This window comes from Piliocolobus tephrosceles, chromosome 8, assembly GCF_002776525.5.
Source record: "Piliocolobus tephrosceles isolate RC106 chromosome 8, ASM277652v3, whole genome shotgun sequence".
NCBI lineage: Eukaryota > Metazoa > Chordata > Mammalia > Primates > Cercopithecidae > Piliocolobus > Piliocolobus tephrosceles.
Window position 1 is genome coordinate 126,367,579 of NC_045441.1, and position 17,084 is coordinate 126,384,662.

General features: G+C 38.9%; 1 protein-coding gene across 2 annotated transcripts in view; it reads right to left on the bottom strand.

Moving 5' to 3' along the window:
- PTN (pleiotrophin) overlaps positions 1–17,084 on the bottom strand; it is a 109,918-nt gene that overhangs the window by 9,764 nt on the left and 83,070 nt on the right. For both annotated transcript variants that reach the window (XM_023190092.3, XM_023190091.3), the window contains exons 3-4: positions 16,193–16,366; positions 13,902–14,063 (exon numbers count right to left, since the gene is read on the bottom strand). In XM_023190092.3, coding sequence (XP_023045860.1) covers positions 13,902–14,063; positions 16,193–16,366 — 336 coding nt within the window. The remainder of the gene's footprint in view (positions 1–13,901; positions 14,064–16,192; positions 16,367–17,084) is intronic.

Here is a 17,084-nt window from a genome sequence, read left to right on the forward strand (position 1 = left end):
GAAATGTAGTATTATAAACAGTAACAAGTAGTTCCCACTTAGCTAATCATTATTTTCTATGATCATATCTAACATTTACTTTAATATAATATAGCCAGTACCCCTAGGAAATCAAATTATAATTTGTGAGAAAAGGGCAAAATTTGAACTCCAATATATTTAAAATTTTAGTAGGTACAGTCTCATAAATGTTTTTCCTATTCATTACCAAATAAATGTTTCTTTTGGTTCAAAAAATTGTATATATATATAGTTAAATAGAATCAGTTATTATGGCCTGACTTGCATCCCTCCCGAAAATTCATGCTGAACTCCTAACCCTTGTTTCTCAGAGTGAGAACATATTCTAGAGATAGAGTCTTTACAGACGCAATTAAATTAAAATGAGGCCATTCAGATAGACCCTAATCCAATGTGACTGGTGCATTTACAAGAAGAGGAAATTTGAACACAGACACATATAGTGAGGACACAAGGAAAAGATAGCTGTCTATAAACCAGGGATAAGGGCCTCAGAGGGCACCAACCCTGACAATACCTTGACCTCAGACTTTCAGACTCCAGAACTATGAGAAAATAAAGTTATATTTAATCTACTGAGTCTATGGTACTCTGTCATGACAGTCCCAGCAGATGAATGCATCCGTGAATTCGATTTCAGACTATATTTCATTTTTGTGTACCTTCAGAGCATTCTCATCAGCTGTAGAGGTGCAAAATAGGATGTTAGTTTATTGTTATTTTTAAATTTGTCCTCCAGAATTAAATTAATTTTTAAATTTTCAGTCATTTAAATATGTAACTTAGGTGCTAATATAAGGTTTTATGCTCACCAGTGATTTCACAAATCTTACTGCATTAATTCCTTCACCCTCTTCAAACATGTCCTCCCAGCTGTAAGCAGGTGAGTTATTCCCCACTACGTGATTTCCTCTGCCCCAAGAGACCCAGCAGTCTGTCTATAGCAGCAGCAGCAAAAGGTAGATCTAAAGATCTTTGTTTATACTTTACATGTTTTTAGACAGCAGCCTTCAGAGCAGCTTAATTTATTACTCTTGTACATCTAGGTGAAGATCCGAAAACATTTTTTTCTATTTTCTGTAAGAGTAAAAATAATTTTTGAAAGCCTAGCAAGAGAGAGGGCCATGAATGTGTTAACCTGCCATCAATACCTGTGGGCCTTGCCGCCTGCATGCATGAACACTAGGACACTAGAACAACTTTACTTCCTTCTTGCTCTTTGGATTCCTGATGAGTTCTACAAATTGTTTGCTCCTCTAGAAAAAGTCTTTATTCTTTTATTTTCATGGCCTCTCTGCACTGAGCAACAACCAGCCTGCTCTGATTTCCCTGTAGGTTTGTGTCAGTGAGAAGCAGAGCAGACTGGGAGTGTGCCAAGTGTCCCCACCAGCAGTTCCAGTTACCAAGAGAGCCATCCCTTGAATCGTGGTGAAGCACTAGAATTGCTAGGAATCTCATAGCGGAGGGAAGACAATCATGAATCCAGGCCAGGGCCCAGCCTGGGAGAACTCTGGGTTAACAAGGCACCTTGCTGCTCACCCGTACTCTCAAGGAACATAGCTGCTGTAAAGAACCCCGGATTGAAAATGCAGCACCAAGAGCGATCATTTGTTTTCAGAGTAATTTTTATACAAAGACAAGCTCAGGCCAGAAATTATCCAACAGGACTCAATCAATCATAAATAACTCTGAATATGCTTATATGAATGTTTAGGATTATCATGGAAACAAAAAACAAATTATTAATTTCTTTTAGAATACCTAAAGAGATCCAGCAGTGATCAGTTGGTTTGGGAAGCACTGGTACAATGGAAAAGAACTCGAAACAGATTGTCCTGACTTCAAGTTCAAGTCTGATCATTCACTGTCTGGGTAACTTCGTGAAAGTTGCAACCTTAGTGTGTTATTTTGTAAAATACGAAGATAACTACTTTAGGCTGCCATGCGGCTTAAGTGAGACAATGCAGGCTAAGGGCTTATATAATGCCTGTCATATCATAAATACTCAATAAATAGGATATACTTTTATAATACTCAATAAATAACAACAGGTATAACTTAAAATACAAGTAGAAAGCCTCAATTCAGAAGTTCGAAGAGAGAAATGCAAAAGCTTCAGGAAGGAAAAAGGAGGTCCCGAAACCCAATAACTAATATGCAGCTTTCCTTAGTACTAATTATTCTATAGCTGTTTTGTGAGTATACAGCTAATGATCCCTTGAGCATGGAATGTGCTCCGGGAGATGAAAGCAGACACACAAGTTTGAAGTAAACCTACAAATATTTAAAGCTCCTAGTTCTCACATCTACCCCAGCAATTAGGACCAAAAATTCTTTAATAAGGAGGGAAGTAAAACACAAAAATGACTGATTCCAGGTGAGCTCATTGTGCCTTAACAGTGATTTCTCTACACATTTTTGAAGCCAGTGTGAATGATGTAGTCTAGTGAGCTTTACCAGGACAATTTAGTTGGATACATCATTCATTCATTCAAGTCAATATTCTTCCTTGAGTTTTCTCATGGGCGAGGGACTATGAGATGTAATTTTCTTTTTTTCTTTTCAATTATATTTTAAGTTCTAGGGTACATGTGCACAATATGCAGGTTTGTTAAATATGTATACATGTGCCATGTTGGTGTGCTGTACCCATTAACTCAATTTTCAATGGTGAATAAGAGGTAGTATTCAAAGAGTTTTCCTGTTAGGAGAGGTAAACATGCCCTCGGTACAGCATAATGGATGCCTTATCAGAGGAATGACATCTCCTCTCAGAGGAGACAGTAACTTAATATTTGGGAAGGGAAATCTGGCAAGTTTTAACACTGATCCCTTTTCTAGTCATTGCGCAAAACAAGCAGTTTTTGACCTGAAGGATTTTGAACTTCCCCTTGTTTCATTTAGAACACCAGTATGGCTAGTCCCTTCTCTCGCTTCCAAACCAACTTCAAAAGTTACCTTGTCCAAGAGGCTTTCCCGGATTACTCTATTTCACGTACTCCTTTCCTATCACTCTATCACTTGGCTCTGTTTAGTTTTTAAGGTCACTTATGCCAAGATGTGCTTGCTGATTTATTTTATTGTTATTATTTATTTCTCTCTTTCCTTCATTGTCTACTCACCACCACCACCAGTAGAACATAGCAGTCAGAGGGAAGGAAGCATGTTTGTCTAATATCACTAGCACTTAACATACTGTGTGCTCCATTGCAGGCTCTTAATAGATTTTATAAAAACCTGAATACATTAGAAACAATGCTAAAGGACTCTCCACTTCTCTCTCTCATAGCATTTGCCACTCTATGTGGTACATTGGAATTTATCCCTCTGCTTCTCCTACTACGCTGTAAGACCAGTAAGGTCACGAATTTATCCCTGGTGCTAACTAGAGCACACAGCACTTGCTCGGTAAAATATTTGTTGAAAGAGCAGTAGAAATGTGTGAAAGAATAGAAGAAGGAAAACAGTTCCAGGTTTCAAGAACTACAGATGCAAAGAAATGGACACATAAGACATCATGGCCCAGTCTGCTGTCTCCTGGAGTTTGGGAGTTTGATATGGCTGGGGCAGAGCTTGTAAGCAATGTCTAGAGAAAGGATCAGGCAAGTACCCAGCCAAGAAGATACATTAGCAAGACACCCTGGTAAGGATTCAGGGCGGGTCTAAAATTCATTTGCTTTCTGAGGTAAGAAACTTAGATACCTGTATAAAATTGACACAGAGGAAGGAGCTGTGCATGCTGCAGGAGCTCTAGAGTTGACTGCCTTGCATTTAAGTCTTCTGCATATTAGTGGTATAACTTTGTGCTAGGTATATGTATTAGTTCATTTTCACACTGCTATAAGGACACTACCTGAGACTGGGTAATATATAAACCAAAGAGGTTTAATTGACTCACAGTTCTGCATGGCTGGAGAGGTCTCAGGAAACTTACAATCACAGCTGAAGGCGAAGGGAAAATAAGGTATGTTTTACATAGCAGCAGGAGACAGCAAGAGCAAGGAAGTACCACACTTTAAAACCATCAACTCTCATGAGAACTCACTCACTATCAGGAGAACAGCAAGAGGGAAACCACCCCCATGATACAATCACATCCCACCAGGTCCCTCCTTCAACACCTAGGGGTTACAACTGGAGATGAGATGTGTGTGGGGAAACAGAGCTATATCATTGTCTAAATTCTCTATAGCCTCAGTTTCCTTGTATATAAAATTGGATATCACAGTAACTATTTCACAGAGCTTTGTGAATATTAAATGACACCCTGTGTGAGCAATGAACTAAACTTTACTCAAAACACACTAAGCTCTCCATAAATATAAACTATAATCACTATTGTTGTAATCACCATAATTCTCCTTTTGCCTGAAAAGGTGCTAAAGGAAAAACACCTACTTCAAGAAATTCATTTGGAAGAAAGGAAATAGTCTTTAAAATACTGCATATTTACCAAGCATTCTTACTTACAGTGCTTCATTTTATCTTTATAACAATGGTATGGTGTATTCGCTGTCAACTCTAATTTAGAGAAGACAAAATAGGCATCATTCTACCAAGAAAAGGACAGAATTAGATCTCTCCATTACCAGTACGGTATTATGGATGGAAAATAAAACATAGGTGTTGAAAGACGTTTTCTCAAGCAGAATAAAAAAGAAATAAAAACTTGAGACCCAACGGAGTACAAGTGTTTTCCTCTGATCAAGAGGAACAGAATTTCCACAGGGTACCCCATGTTGCCTCTTCTGGCCAAGTACAAGGGCAGTAATCATCAACATCTTTAGGGGGCCTTGGAGGGGAGGGAACCAGTCCCAGGCCAGCCTGTGGTAGGATTCTGCCCCCTCACCTCTCTCAACACAGTTAAAAGTCTCCCAGCCTAGCAAAGCCCATCCATGCAGTGTTGCCATGCTCACTCCTAAGGGATGTCAGAGCCCAGAACATAGACAGAAATGTTGGGGGGAACTTCTTTTATCTTTAAAAGAACTAACAAAAGAATCTATTTAGCTGGGGAGAGAATTGAGAATGCTGGGAATATCACTTTCCTGACCCCTTTTTTTCCCATGTAATAATCAGCTGCCAAAAGCTGTGTCCTGCACAGAGTTGAGTCTTGCACTTAAACAGTTTCTGTTCTTTTGATCTTTAAAGATGAATTGTTAAACATAAGAGAGGGCTAGGCGGCTTTCCAAAAAAGAGCAGCAAGATGGCAAAACTTTTAGAAATAGGAAGAAAGAAAAAGAATTGAGGTTATCGAGAGCAGGAAAATTGAATGAGGATCTGGTAACAGCAGTGTGTAGCTTCGTATGGACAGCAGGAGGGACTGACATTCATTCCCTGACTCACTTGTAGCACAGACATCTCTCCATGTGTTCCCATCTCTGCTGTCCCAGAAACAATCTGAGAATTTCCCTTTTCCCAACAAACTTGGAGGCTGGCTTATCTGTACTAAAAAGGGCTTCACAGTACCCTTCATTTATGTGTCTGATTAAAAAAGCAACAACTAGTAATTGCCAGGTGAACAATAACCCCAGACACTAGAATGTTCCAAATGATCATTAGGCAATATCAGCTGTGGCTGGAAGGATCCTCTCAGCTCTCACTGGAGCCTCTCACACAAGCCACAGCCCCTGCTTCAGCTTGGCTCTGCACTCCAGTGACAAATACCGGAAGCCTGCTCCATGGGCTGCACCATACCCTGACCCATGCAGACAGGACTGCCTATAGAAGAGCCACAGCACCCCCACAGATGGGTCCATCCGGGCAGGGATGCTTGTTCTTGCCATCTTCTAATTCCATCGTGAGCCATCATCTAAAGGGACCACTGAAAAACACGTGTGGCTTGGAGAAGAGTGACTTGCCCTCTGAAGAGTTCTCTGTCGCCAGACTAGAGTGCAGTGGCGCGATCTCGGCTCACTGCATCCTCTGCTTCCTGGGTTCAAGCTATATCCCTGCCTCATCTTCCCAAGTAGCTGCGACTACAGGGATGCGCCACCACACCCAGCTGGTTTTTGTATTTTAGTAGAGATGAGGTTTAACCATGTTGGCCAGGATGGTCTCAATCTCTTGACCTCGTGATCCACCCACCTCAGCCTCCCAAAGTGCTGAGATTACAGGCGTGAGCCACTGTGCCCAGCCTACTCTGACATTTTATGCAAAGCTGTTAGCAGAGACAGATTCTATTTTCCAATTTTCTTCATTGTTCGCAGTTCAATTATTCCTGCAGAAAATAAAAAGTAACTGGTAATTCCAATGAGGAGAGATCCAACTCTGTGTATAATGGTGTAATACCAGTTCTAATATAAGATTACCGTTGGCAATTTTTCCCCATGGGGTGGCATCAACGCATCATCTAGCCCCAGAGGAGAGAGAGGTAAGTCTAATGATATACTCCACCACATTTTGACATTCTTGCACACTGTGGTAGATTTGCTCACTACATGCCATGCAAGACCCTTGAAGCTTCCCTTCTTGTGTTTAGAGGTAGAATCTAGAAAGTTAAATACTCATTTTCCAGGCTCCTTCATAGCAGGATTTTCCATGTGACCAAGTTTCTATCAAGCAGGCATGCTTAAATGAGATGTGGAGGTAGAAGATACCAACTAGAAATAGGGGTCAAACGTGGGGACACTGGATAGTCCCTCAAGAAAGGGGACAGAAGTGTCTGGTTTTGGAAGGACACCTGTGGTGGACTCTCCAGTCTTCAGTTCTAAATATTGTGTGTGCTGAACAGACAGTAATTGCAGCAGAAAGGTTTCTGCTAGATCAGTGACATGTGGTGTGAGTAGATATTTCTCGCAGATCTGTTGACTTTGGCTGCATTATTCCTGGTCTTGCAGCAATCCAAGCCAGATCTTTGGCCCTCCTAGAGATTCTTTGAGCTATATAATACCCTTGAATAGACCTCTTTTGCTTAACGAGCTAGAGTAGATCTCACTGTATGTAAAAGCTTTTGACAGATACAATGTTTTATCTAATTTAATTAATCTACATTAATTAAACTCAATCTCTTTTCTTAAGAAATTAAAATCTCAAGTATCCAACACAATTGTTCACCAATTTATCCCTGCCAGACTCTGGTAATCATTAAGCAAATTCCAGCTACAATCTTTCAGTCAAGCAATGAACCTTTCCCAGAGTAATATTGCCTCCATCCCTGGGAAAGCTAAATTCCAGATGTACACCTTTCAATTCTTATTTCTGGATAAGAGCATGAATACTCTCTCTGCTTCTTAGTATAGAATATCAAAGTGGATAACTAAAAGCTCATCTCAGGTTAAGTGGGATTCCAACCCAAGACAATCTTCAACCAAGGGTTTCCAACTTCACATCTAGTGTCATCAAAATTGCAGACTGAGGCTAGAGTGTGAAATCTGTATGACATTGACATAGCAATAGGAAGGATTGCTTTTATACTTCAAGAGGTAATGCTGTTAGAATGGACTATGATGAATTTTAAGGCAATTTTTAACCAAAGTCTGTGGGATATTTAGTAATTTCCTGGTGTTTGGATAGCAACGCTCGATATTACGCTTCTCCCTACCTCCTAACCAAGTCACTTAATCTTTTAGCTTTATTATTACCAATCAAGTAGCAAAGATATTCTCCAGCCTTTCCTCAATTTAATGCTGGGTATTCACCGACTTGCCAACATATTTATGTTTCATTCTAAAATTTAAAGAGTATGATTTTCACACTGAAAACCAAGTGGTTTGCATATTAACCCACAGCCATTTCCCAAAACAAAAGTGGTCAGGAACTAAGCAAAGAAGTTCTCTAAAATGAAAAACAAACAAAAGTCAAACAAAACAGATCCTGATCGTACGTTTGATTAGAATGATAAAGACAGGAAAAGAAGGCACTTTCTGACGATGAGCTGAGTGACTAGATTATACGTAATACAGTTACGCACCACATAGCAATGTTTCAACCAAGATGGATCATGTATAGAACTGTGGTCCCATTAGGGTACAGTAGAGCTGAAGAATTCCTATCACTGATTAACATTGGAAGGCGGCACATTACTCACATGTTCATGGTGATGTGGATGTAAATAAACTTACTGCACTACCAGTCTTATAAAAGTAAGACAGACAATTATGTACAGTCATAATACTTAAGAGTGATAATAAATGACTATGTTACTGGTTTATGTATTTACTATACAATACTTTTAATCATTATTTTAGAATGTATTCCTTTTTCTTGCTAAAAAAAGTAAAAAAGCTAACTGTAAAACAGCTTCAGGCAAGTCCTCTGGAAGGTATTCCAGGAGGAGGCATTGTTATCATAGGAGATGATGTGTTACTGTCCCTGAAGACCTTCCAGTGGGACAAGATGTGGAGGTGGAAGGCAGTAATGTTGATGATCCTGACCCTGTGTACACCTAGGCTAATGTGTGTGTGTCTTAGTTTCAACAAAAAGTTTTAAATAACTAAAAATGCTTATGGAATAAAGATATAAAGAAAGAATATATTTGTTATAGTTATGCAATGTGTTTGAACTTTAAGCGTTATTTTAAAAGAGTCAAAGGTTAAAAAAATTAAAAAGTTTATAAGCTAAAAATTTACAGTAAGCTAAGGTTCATTTATCGTTGGAGAAAGAAAAATATCTTCTCGTAAATTTAGTGTAGCTTCAGTGTACCATGTTTATAGAGTCGATGGTATTGTACTCTAATGTCCTACGCCTTCACATTCACTCACTGTTCATTCAGTGACTCACCCAGAGCAACTTCCAGTCCTGCAAGCTCCATTCATGGTAAGTGCCCAACAGAGAGGTACCACGTTTTCTTGTATACCATATTTTTGCTATATCTTTTCAATAATTAGACATGTTTAGATACACAAATAGCTATCACTTAACCTACAGTATTTAGTACAGTAACATGCTGTATAGATTTGCAGCCTGGGAGCAATCGGCTATCCCTTACAGCCTGGGTGCACCGTAGGCTACACATCTAGGTTTGTATAAGTGCACCCTATGATGTTCACACGAGAATGAAATTACCTAAGGATACATTTCTCAGAACATATCCTTGTTGTTAAGTGACACATGACTGTAATTAAACTCAAATTTTGAAAACTACTGATTTTCCTCATGACTGCAATGCCCTTTACTAACCACTATAAAAAGCCCCTTTCCTATCATTCTCATGTTTGAAATAAGGCAGAAAAATGACATCAAAAGAGAACAAAACCTGGGACTGACTCCACTACCAGAAAACAGAATGGACACGGATAAGTCATTGATTTTCTCTGTCCTCATTTGTTCTATGGGTATTAGGTCAGACATTAGGCAAGGTCCCCAGAAGCTCTGCCATTGAAAGCTTCTAGACATAAAGATTCATCTAATAAATATGACCAGAGTTGCCTGAGTTTATAATACCAAGAAGCAGTATTGTACAATTGAAAGGGCAGTGGGTCTTTGGTATCCGTCTGACTTTAAATTTGAATCTGGTTGTGCAGCTTGCAAGCTGTGAAACCTCAAGTGAGTTGCTTAACATTTCTGAGCCTATGCTTTTTCATGTATAAAGTAGGATAAATAAAATGTATGCTTAAAGTTGCTTTAAGGCTTAAATTAAATGACTGGGAGCTCCTACCCCAGTGTCCAATTCAAAATTAGTGAGTTCCCGACTTCTCTCTATGTCCTTCACATATTGAATTAAAATAAGAAAAAATCTTGATGATGTACTCTTTCCTGAAGGAAGAAATAATTTATAAATGCATCATTTTGAGAAAAGCTTAGTTAAATGACTACTGCGGTTTCCACCCAAAAGAAAGGAAATCAGTATATTGAAAATGTGTCTGTACCCCTATGTTTGTTGCAGCACTGTTTACGATAGCTAAGATTTGGAAGCAACCTACGTGTCTATCAGTGCATAAACAGATAAAGAAAATGTGGTACATATACACAATGGAGTACAATTCAGCCATTCAAAAGAATGAGATTCAGTCATTTGCAACAATATGTATAGAAATGGAGGTCATTAGGTTAAGTTAAACAAGACAGGCACAGAAAGAGAAACATTGCATGTCCTCACTTATCTGTAGGATCTAAAATCAAAACAAACTCAAACTCAAGGACATAGAGAGTAGGATGGTTACCAGAGGCTGGGAAGGGTAGTGATGAGGGGTTAGGATGGTTAATGGGTACAAAAAGTAGAAAGAATGAATAAGACCTACTATTTGATAGCACAGCAGGGTGACTATATAGTCAATAATAAGTGTACATTTTAAAATAACATAAAGAGTGTGATTAGGTTGTTTGTTACTCCAATGATAAATGCCTGAGGGGATGGACACTGCATTCTCCATTATATGCTTATTTCATATTGCAGGCCTGTATCAAAACATCTCATGTACCCCATAAATATATACACCTACTATATATCCACAAAAATTAAAAAGAAAAAAGGCAAAGTTCACCTTCTCCTATTTCAAAGGAAATTAAAGCCCAGGGAGGTTAGTTCATACCCCTTTGTGATTTAGGTGAAAAATCAGCAGAATACAAAAGATCACACGGATTTAGAGTTAGACGAATCTTGGCACTGTCATTTATTAGAGATATACCTCTGGTCAAATAAATTAACCAGTGTTCCTCAGTTTCCTTCATAATAATACCCACCTGCAAGGATATATGGGACTTTCTAAGTCCCATATGAACTTTACTGTATGGAAAACACCTAGAGCAATGTATAGCAGTAGGAACTGAATAGCGATAATGATAGTACAGATTCCATTCATTACTATTTGCTTTCCCATTGACTAGTAGAATGTGAGCTATCTTAAAGTTAGAGATGTGCAAAGGAAAAGCTGTAATATCTATCCAAGTTTATTTGAGAAAAATAGTACAAAAATAAATACAACTCACATATGCCACTCATTACATTTCGGTTTAAACTAGGAAAAATATGCCATGGAATGTGTGTGTGTGTGTGTGTGTGTGTGTCCCCTACAAAGATTTTATATCTGACACATCTTCCTGGTTCAGCTCCTACAATAAGAATATTCTTTTTCCCAGGCACGGTGGCTCACGCCTGTAATCCCAGTACTTTGGGAGGCCAAGGCGGGTGGATCATTTGAGGTCTGGAGTTCAAGACCAGCCTGACCAACATGGTGAAACGCTGTCTCTACTAAAAAGACAAAAATTTAGCCGGGCATGGTAGCACATGCCGGTAATCCCAGCTACTCGGGAGGCTGAGGCAGGAGAATCACTTGAACCCAGGAGGCGGAGGTCATAGTAGGCCAAGATCGCGTCACTGCCCTCCAGCATGGGTGACAGAGTGAGACTCTATCAAAAAAAATATATATATATATATATTCTTTTTTGCAGAGTGTCTCAGTGCCAAAACAGCATTTATAAAACTGTCCACTGTGGGGATGGAAAAGACTGGTTAGTTTTAACAAAGGTATGTTATACACAATGGGAAGGATGAATTTTAACAACCTATAAATTGCATAACTGGTAGTTCGAAATGTAGAACTCAGAGTAATCACATTTTCAATTAATTATATCAATTAATTATATACCATAATTTATTTATATATGACTATTACAGAATGTCTACCCACTTGAAATATTTTAGTGTCATTTTTTCAAGCTGAAAGCCTGAAACAAACTTAACCTTCATTATTAGATGAGATACTGTATAAAGGTGAAATATATGACAGTTCAGGAAAAAGGAAGACTTCACTTATTTCCTACACATCCTTTAGGGTTCTCTCTTAATCATGTTCCCTGCTGTGTTCCATTTATTCCAAACTTTTCACCATTTTATGTGTTCATCTAGCCCCACCATCTTCCACCTAATCATGTCCCGAGTTTTTCTCCCTTATTATTAAGTTGAATTTTCTTTTTCCCATAGGAAATAACAGGACAGTGCACGTGTGTGTGTGTGTGTCTGTGTGTGTGTCTGTATGTGTGTGTGACATGTGTATGCATGTGTGTGTGTGACATGTGTATGCATGTGTGTGTGTCTGTGTGTGTGTGTGTGTGTGACGTGTATGCATGTGTGTGTGGTCTCTTGTCAATGGATTCCATACTAGGGCAGCAGTTCTCAATTTTGGCTGCATCTTGAAACCTTCTGAGATGTATTTACAATTTTTAAACTACTGATGCTGATTGGGTTAGTCTGTGCTATACTTGGGCACTGGGAATTTTGCATGTTCCCACACAATATTCTAATGTGCAGTCCAGGTTGTGCCAGAATGTGGAAGCTTCTTTAATTTCTTTTCCTTTCAATTCTGTATTGATGCTGCATATTTTGGTTCTACAGCTGGATTAAAAATAAATTATTTTGATGACAGTAACTCTGAGTTCTGCCATTTTTGGAAATGTTTCACTTAGTAGTTATGGCCCTGATTTTGCTTAGATTTATGTGGTTGTCTCTGGACAAATGACATTTGGGAAGTCAGCATAAGTACTCACTGCAGTCACTCCAGCCCCGCTTCATGCCTTCCTAAAACCATAAGACAATAGGTAGAGATTTCCATGATCTAGAAAGGGCAGCCTTAATCCTAGATTCACCATTTGCAGGTCCAGCCTGTACCTGGCCATCCTGAAGTTGGAGATAACCATTTCTATGGACAACTCCATCAGAGGCCAAAAAGCCAGGCCTATGAAAAATAAAGTCTTTTCTGGTCACCAGCAAGAAACCAGCCAATCTCCCTCAGCTTCTGCAGATTTTTTTTCTATTTTTATTTATTACGAGCATTTCTTACATGGTCATTTCTCTGAATCTCTCCTTACAATTTCTCTGGCAGTATGAATTTTCAGGACCATCTTAGAATTGAAATATATGAGTAAAGGCCAAGAAGATATTTGAATTTGGAGTTCACTGAGGCCCATTTTATTGGCTATAGCTGCCATAACAAAGTACCACAGAGTTGGTGGCTTAAAAAACAGAAATTTATTTATTTATTGTCTTGCAGTTCTGGAAGCTACAAGTCTAAGATCAAGGCATCTGTAGGGTTGATTTCTTCTGAAGGTTCTCCCTGTGGCTTATAGATGGCATTCTTCTCCCTCTGTCTTCACACCGTCTTCCCTCTACGTATTTCTGTGTCCTAATCTCCCTTCTTATAAAGACACCAGCCACACTGGATTAGGGCCTACCCTTGTGACTGCATTTCATCTCAATTACCTCTTTAAAGACCCTGTCTCCAATACAGTGACATTGTGAGGTACTGGGGGTTAAAACTTCAGCATATGAATTTGGGGAAACACAATTCAGACCATAACATCCATGATAAAAGAGTTTATTTCCCTCAGTTGGGATCCTTGTATGTATGAATTCATGGCCATAATGATTGGTTTTACCTTCTCCAGCAAGCGAGCAGAGCCTGACTTTCTGGGAGATACAGATCCCTGTCATTAAAAAATTCTGTGATGAATGTAGTTGGTAAACAAATTGAACTCAAAAAATATAAAGGCTCTGAAAAGAAGTGCAGAACCCATTAAGTTATGCAGTGATTAAAGGGAATTTTTCCTGATTTTGTGAAAACTATATTTCAGATAATCTGGGAGAAGTTTGAGTTAAAATTGTCCCCTTTATAAACATTCTGAGTTTGTTTTTCTTGTCAGGATACAGTTCCAATTAAGAGTTTGGAAAATATATGGTCATCATACAACTGTCTTAGCTGGCTTCTTTTGCTATGTTATTTATTTGGGTTAGGAGACTGTATCCCCTCATTTATGCAGAGGACTTCAATTTGCACTCACAGACTGCCTGCTTAAAAGTATTTTTGTGATTCTCAGTGTAGGGGACTTTTTCAGTCACTTTCTTCAGGTAATTCACCTAATATTTCCTTCTGGAAAAATGTGGGTTTTCCAGATCTTGCCTGAGTCCATCAATCCATTAAAATTGTGGTATAATGGCAAGGACTTACCTTGAGGTTTGGGCTTGGTCAGTTTGCCACAGGGCTTGGAGATGGTGACAGTCTTCTGGCATTCGGCATTGTGCAGGGCTCGCTTCAGACTTCCAGTTCTGGTCTTCAGGGCCGTGTTCAGGTCACATTCTCCCCAGGCCTGGAACTGGTATTTGCACTCCGCTAAAGGCAGGGTAGAAAGAAACAGAAATCCTTGAGAGATCCCATTGTACTTCCAGGATAATAAAGGCACACTTTTGTTTGTAACTTTTTTTATTGAAATAATTATAGATCCATGTGCAGCTATAAGAAATAATACAGAGTGTATGCGTCTGTATTGAGTTCTGTTCAATTCTATCACATGTGTACATGCATGCAATCGCCACCAATATACACCATTAATATACATTAATATACACCACCAATACACTGTCCCAACACAACACAGGGTCATTCTTTATAGTCATGGCCTAGCCACCTTCCTCCTTCCCCACCTCCTTAATCCCTGGCAACACCTAATCTGTTCTCTAGCTCTATCATTTTTCTAACTGAAAAATGTTGCATAAATGGAATTCTATACTATGTAAACTTCTGAGATCGGCTTTCTTTTTTACTTAGCATAATTACCTGAAGATCCACCGAAGTCAGGTGCATCAATAGTCTGTTTCTTCCTATTGCTGAGTAGTACTCTACAGTACCAATGTACCCTGGTTTGTTTAACCATTTATCGGTTGAAGGACATCCGAGTTGTTTCCAGTTTTGGGTTATTACAAATAAAACTCCTACATAAATTCATGTATAGGTTTTTGTGGAAACATAGGTTTTCATTTCTCTGGGATAAATGACCAAGAAACTGCTGTGTTACATGGTAAATGCATGTTTCATTTTGTAAAAAACTGCAATACTCTTTTTCCACTGTGGCTGTACCACGTTACAATTTCCACTGGCAACATATGAGGGATCTGGTTTCCCTGCACCCTCACTAGCATTTCGTCTTGTCACTATTTTTTATTCTAGCCACTTTGATAGATGTAGAGTGATATCTCATTATGGTTTCAATTTCTAGTTCCTTAATAAGGAAAAGATATTGAATACATTTTCAGGAGTTCATTTGTTGCCTATATATCCTCTTTGGTAAAAGGTCTGTTAATGTTTTTTCCCCACTTTCTTATTGAACTGTTAGGTTTGGTTTGTTTGGTTTTGTTGTTTTGTTTTTGTTGCTGTTGTTTTGTTGTTTACTGTTGAATTTGAGAGTTATTTAATATTCTCAATATAAGTCTTTAAGATAGACCTTTTAAACTTTTTGAAAATGGGTTTTTAAGGTGCCCAGATACAATTTAAGACCAAATGTACCTGTTCTCCATCACACTTTTATGGAACCTATCTATCTCCACTCAAATAAAAAATACTCCAAAGATTACAGAGGGAGAAAAAGATATACGTGTATACATCCATTGTCCTTCCTCACTTGTCTATAGGCCACAGTGCATTTCCACAGAACACAGGTAGGACATTTCAGGAATCATGTCCCCCCATGGCTAAGAAAGACAAAAAGTCTGGATTGTGGAAGAAACAGGTTATTTGAGGGTTCAATATTGGATATAAAGTTGAAAGTGTTGAGAGATCCTGTCTCAGATAGATAGATCAGGCCAGCATAAGACTGACTCTAGTCAGTGGGAGAAAGATCTATGAAAAGTGGCTGTGAGCAGCCCTGCTGGACTCAATAAGTGAATCTGTGAACCTGTGTGGAGGGTGGGGAGGGATCAAATGAGAGAGAAGGCCTGAAAGTGACAGGGAGGGACATGGAGAAGAAGGAGAATAAATAAGAAAAGGGGAAAGGAAAAATCAAAGGAACTTAGAAATAGAAGAAAGGAGAGAGAAGATAGATCAACGAACATTATTAGGAGGAATCAAGGATATATTTTATGTCCCTTTGGAAAGGCAGTGGTTCCCAACCAGGGATGATTTTGACCACAAGGGGACATTTGGCCATAGATATTTGGAGACATTTTTAGTTTTCACATCCGGAGTGGGTGAGGAATCCTACTGGAAACTAGTGAGTAGAAGCCAGGGATGCTGCTAAATACCCTAAAATGCACAAGACAACCTCCACAACACAGAATTGCCTAGCCTGAAATGGGACCAGTGTCAAAGTTGAGAAACACTGGGGTTGGGAAAGATGTCTGGTCACTTTGTGTCTGATAAGATAAAGTTATTTAAAATAAAAAGTACTCATCCTTAAAAAGACATTTGGTGGAAAAATTTGAGAATTATCTTAGGGTAGGAGATTAACTCAGTAGCATGAGGCTTACCTCCAAATTGCTTCTTCCAGTTGCAGGGAATCTTACATCTCTGGGTCTTCATGGTTTGCTTGCACTCAGCTCCAGTTCGAGTGCCTTCCCGCGTGCCCAGTCCACAGTCTCCACTGGTGGGCACACACACACTCCACTGCCATTCTCCACAGTCAGACTTTTTCACTTTTTTTTCTGAATGAAAGGAAGAAAACCTAATCAACATACAGAAAACTCCTTAACTTCCAGATATAACCAAGTTCATTCCTGAGAACCTTAATTGCAGGATCTATGTTTTTTTTTTTTATCTCTATCCTTATTGTCCAGTGAATAATAGAAATATGATGAATATTAACCAAAGTATTGAACCAAAGAATGATCAAGAGAAGAGAGAAAGAAAACTGATAAAAGAGCTAAAACTAGTATTAATTTAACTCCCTCTTACTATGTGCCAGAGACTTTGCTAAATGATTTAGTGGCATCTCCTTTTAGAAGCAAATATTTCTATAAAAGAAGAGATGATCAAAAATAGTTAAGACTAAAAATCGAGAAAATATTCTATCAGAAATAACAGTTGTCAGCTGGGCCCAGTGGCTCATGCCTGTAATCCCAGCACTTTGGGAGGTCGAGGCAGACAGATCATGAAGTCAAGAGATCGAGACCATCCTGGCTAACATGGTGAAACCCTAACTCTACTAAAAATACAAAAATAAGCTGGGCATGGTGGTACATGCCTGTAGCCCCAGCTACTTTGGAAGCTGAGGCAAGAGAATTGCTTGAACCGGGAGATGGAGGATACAGTGAGTTGAGATTGCACCACTGCACTCCAGCCTGGTGACAAAGCAAGACTCCATCTCAAAAAAAAAAAGGAAAGAAAGAAATAACAGTTGTCAAATGAGCCATTTCAGTGCAA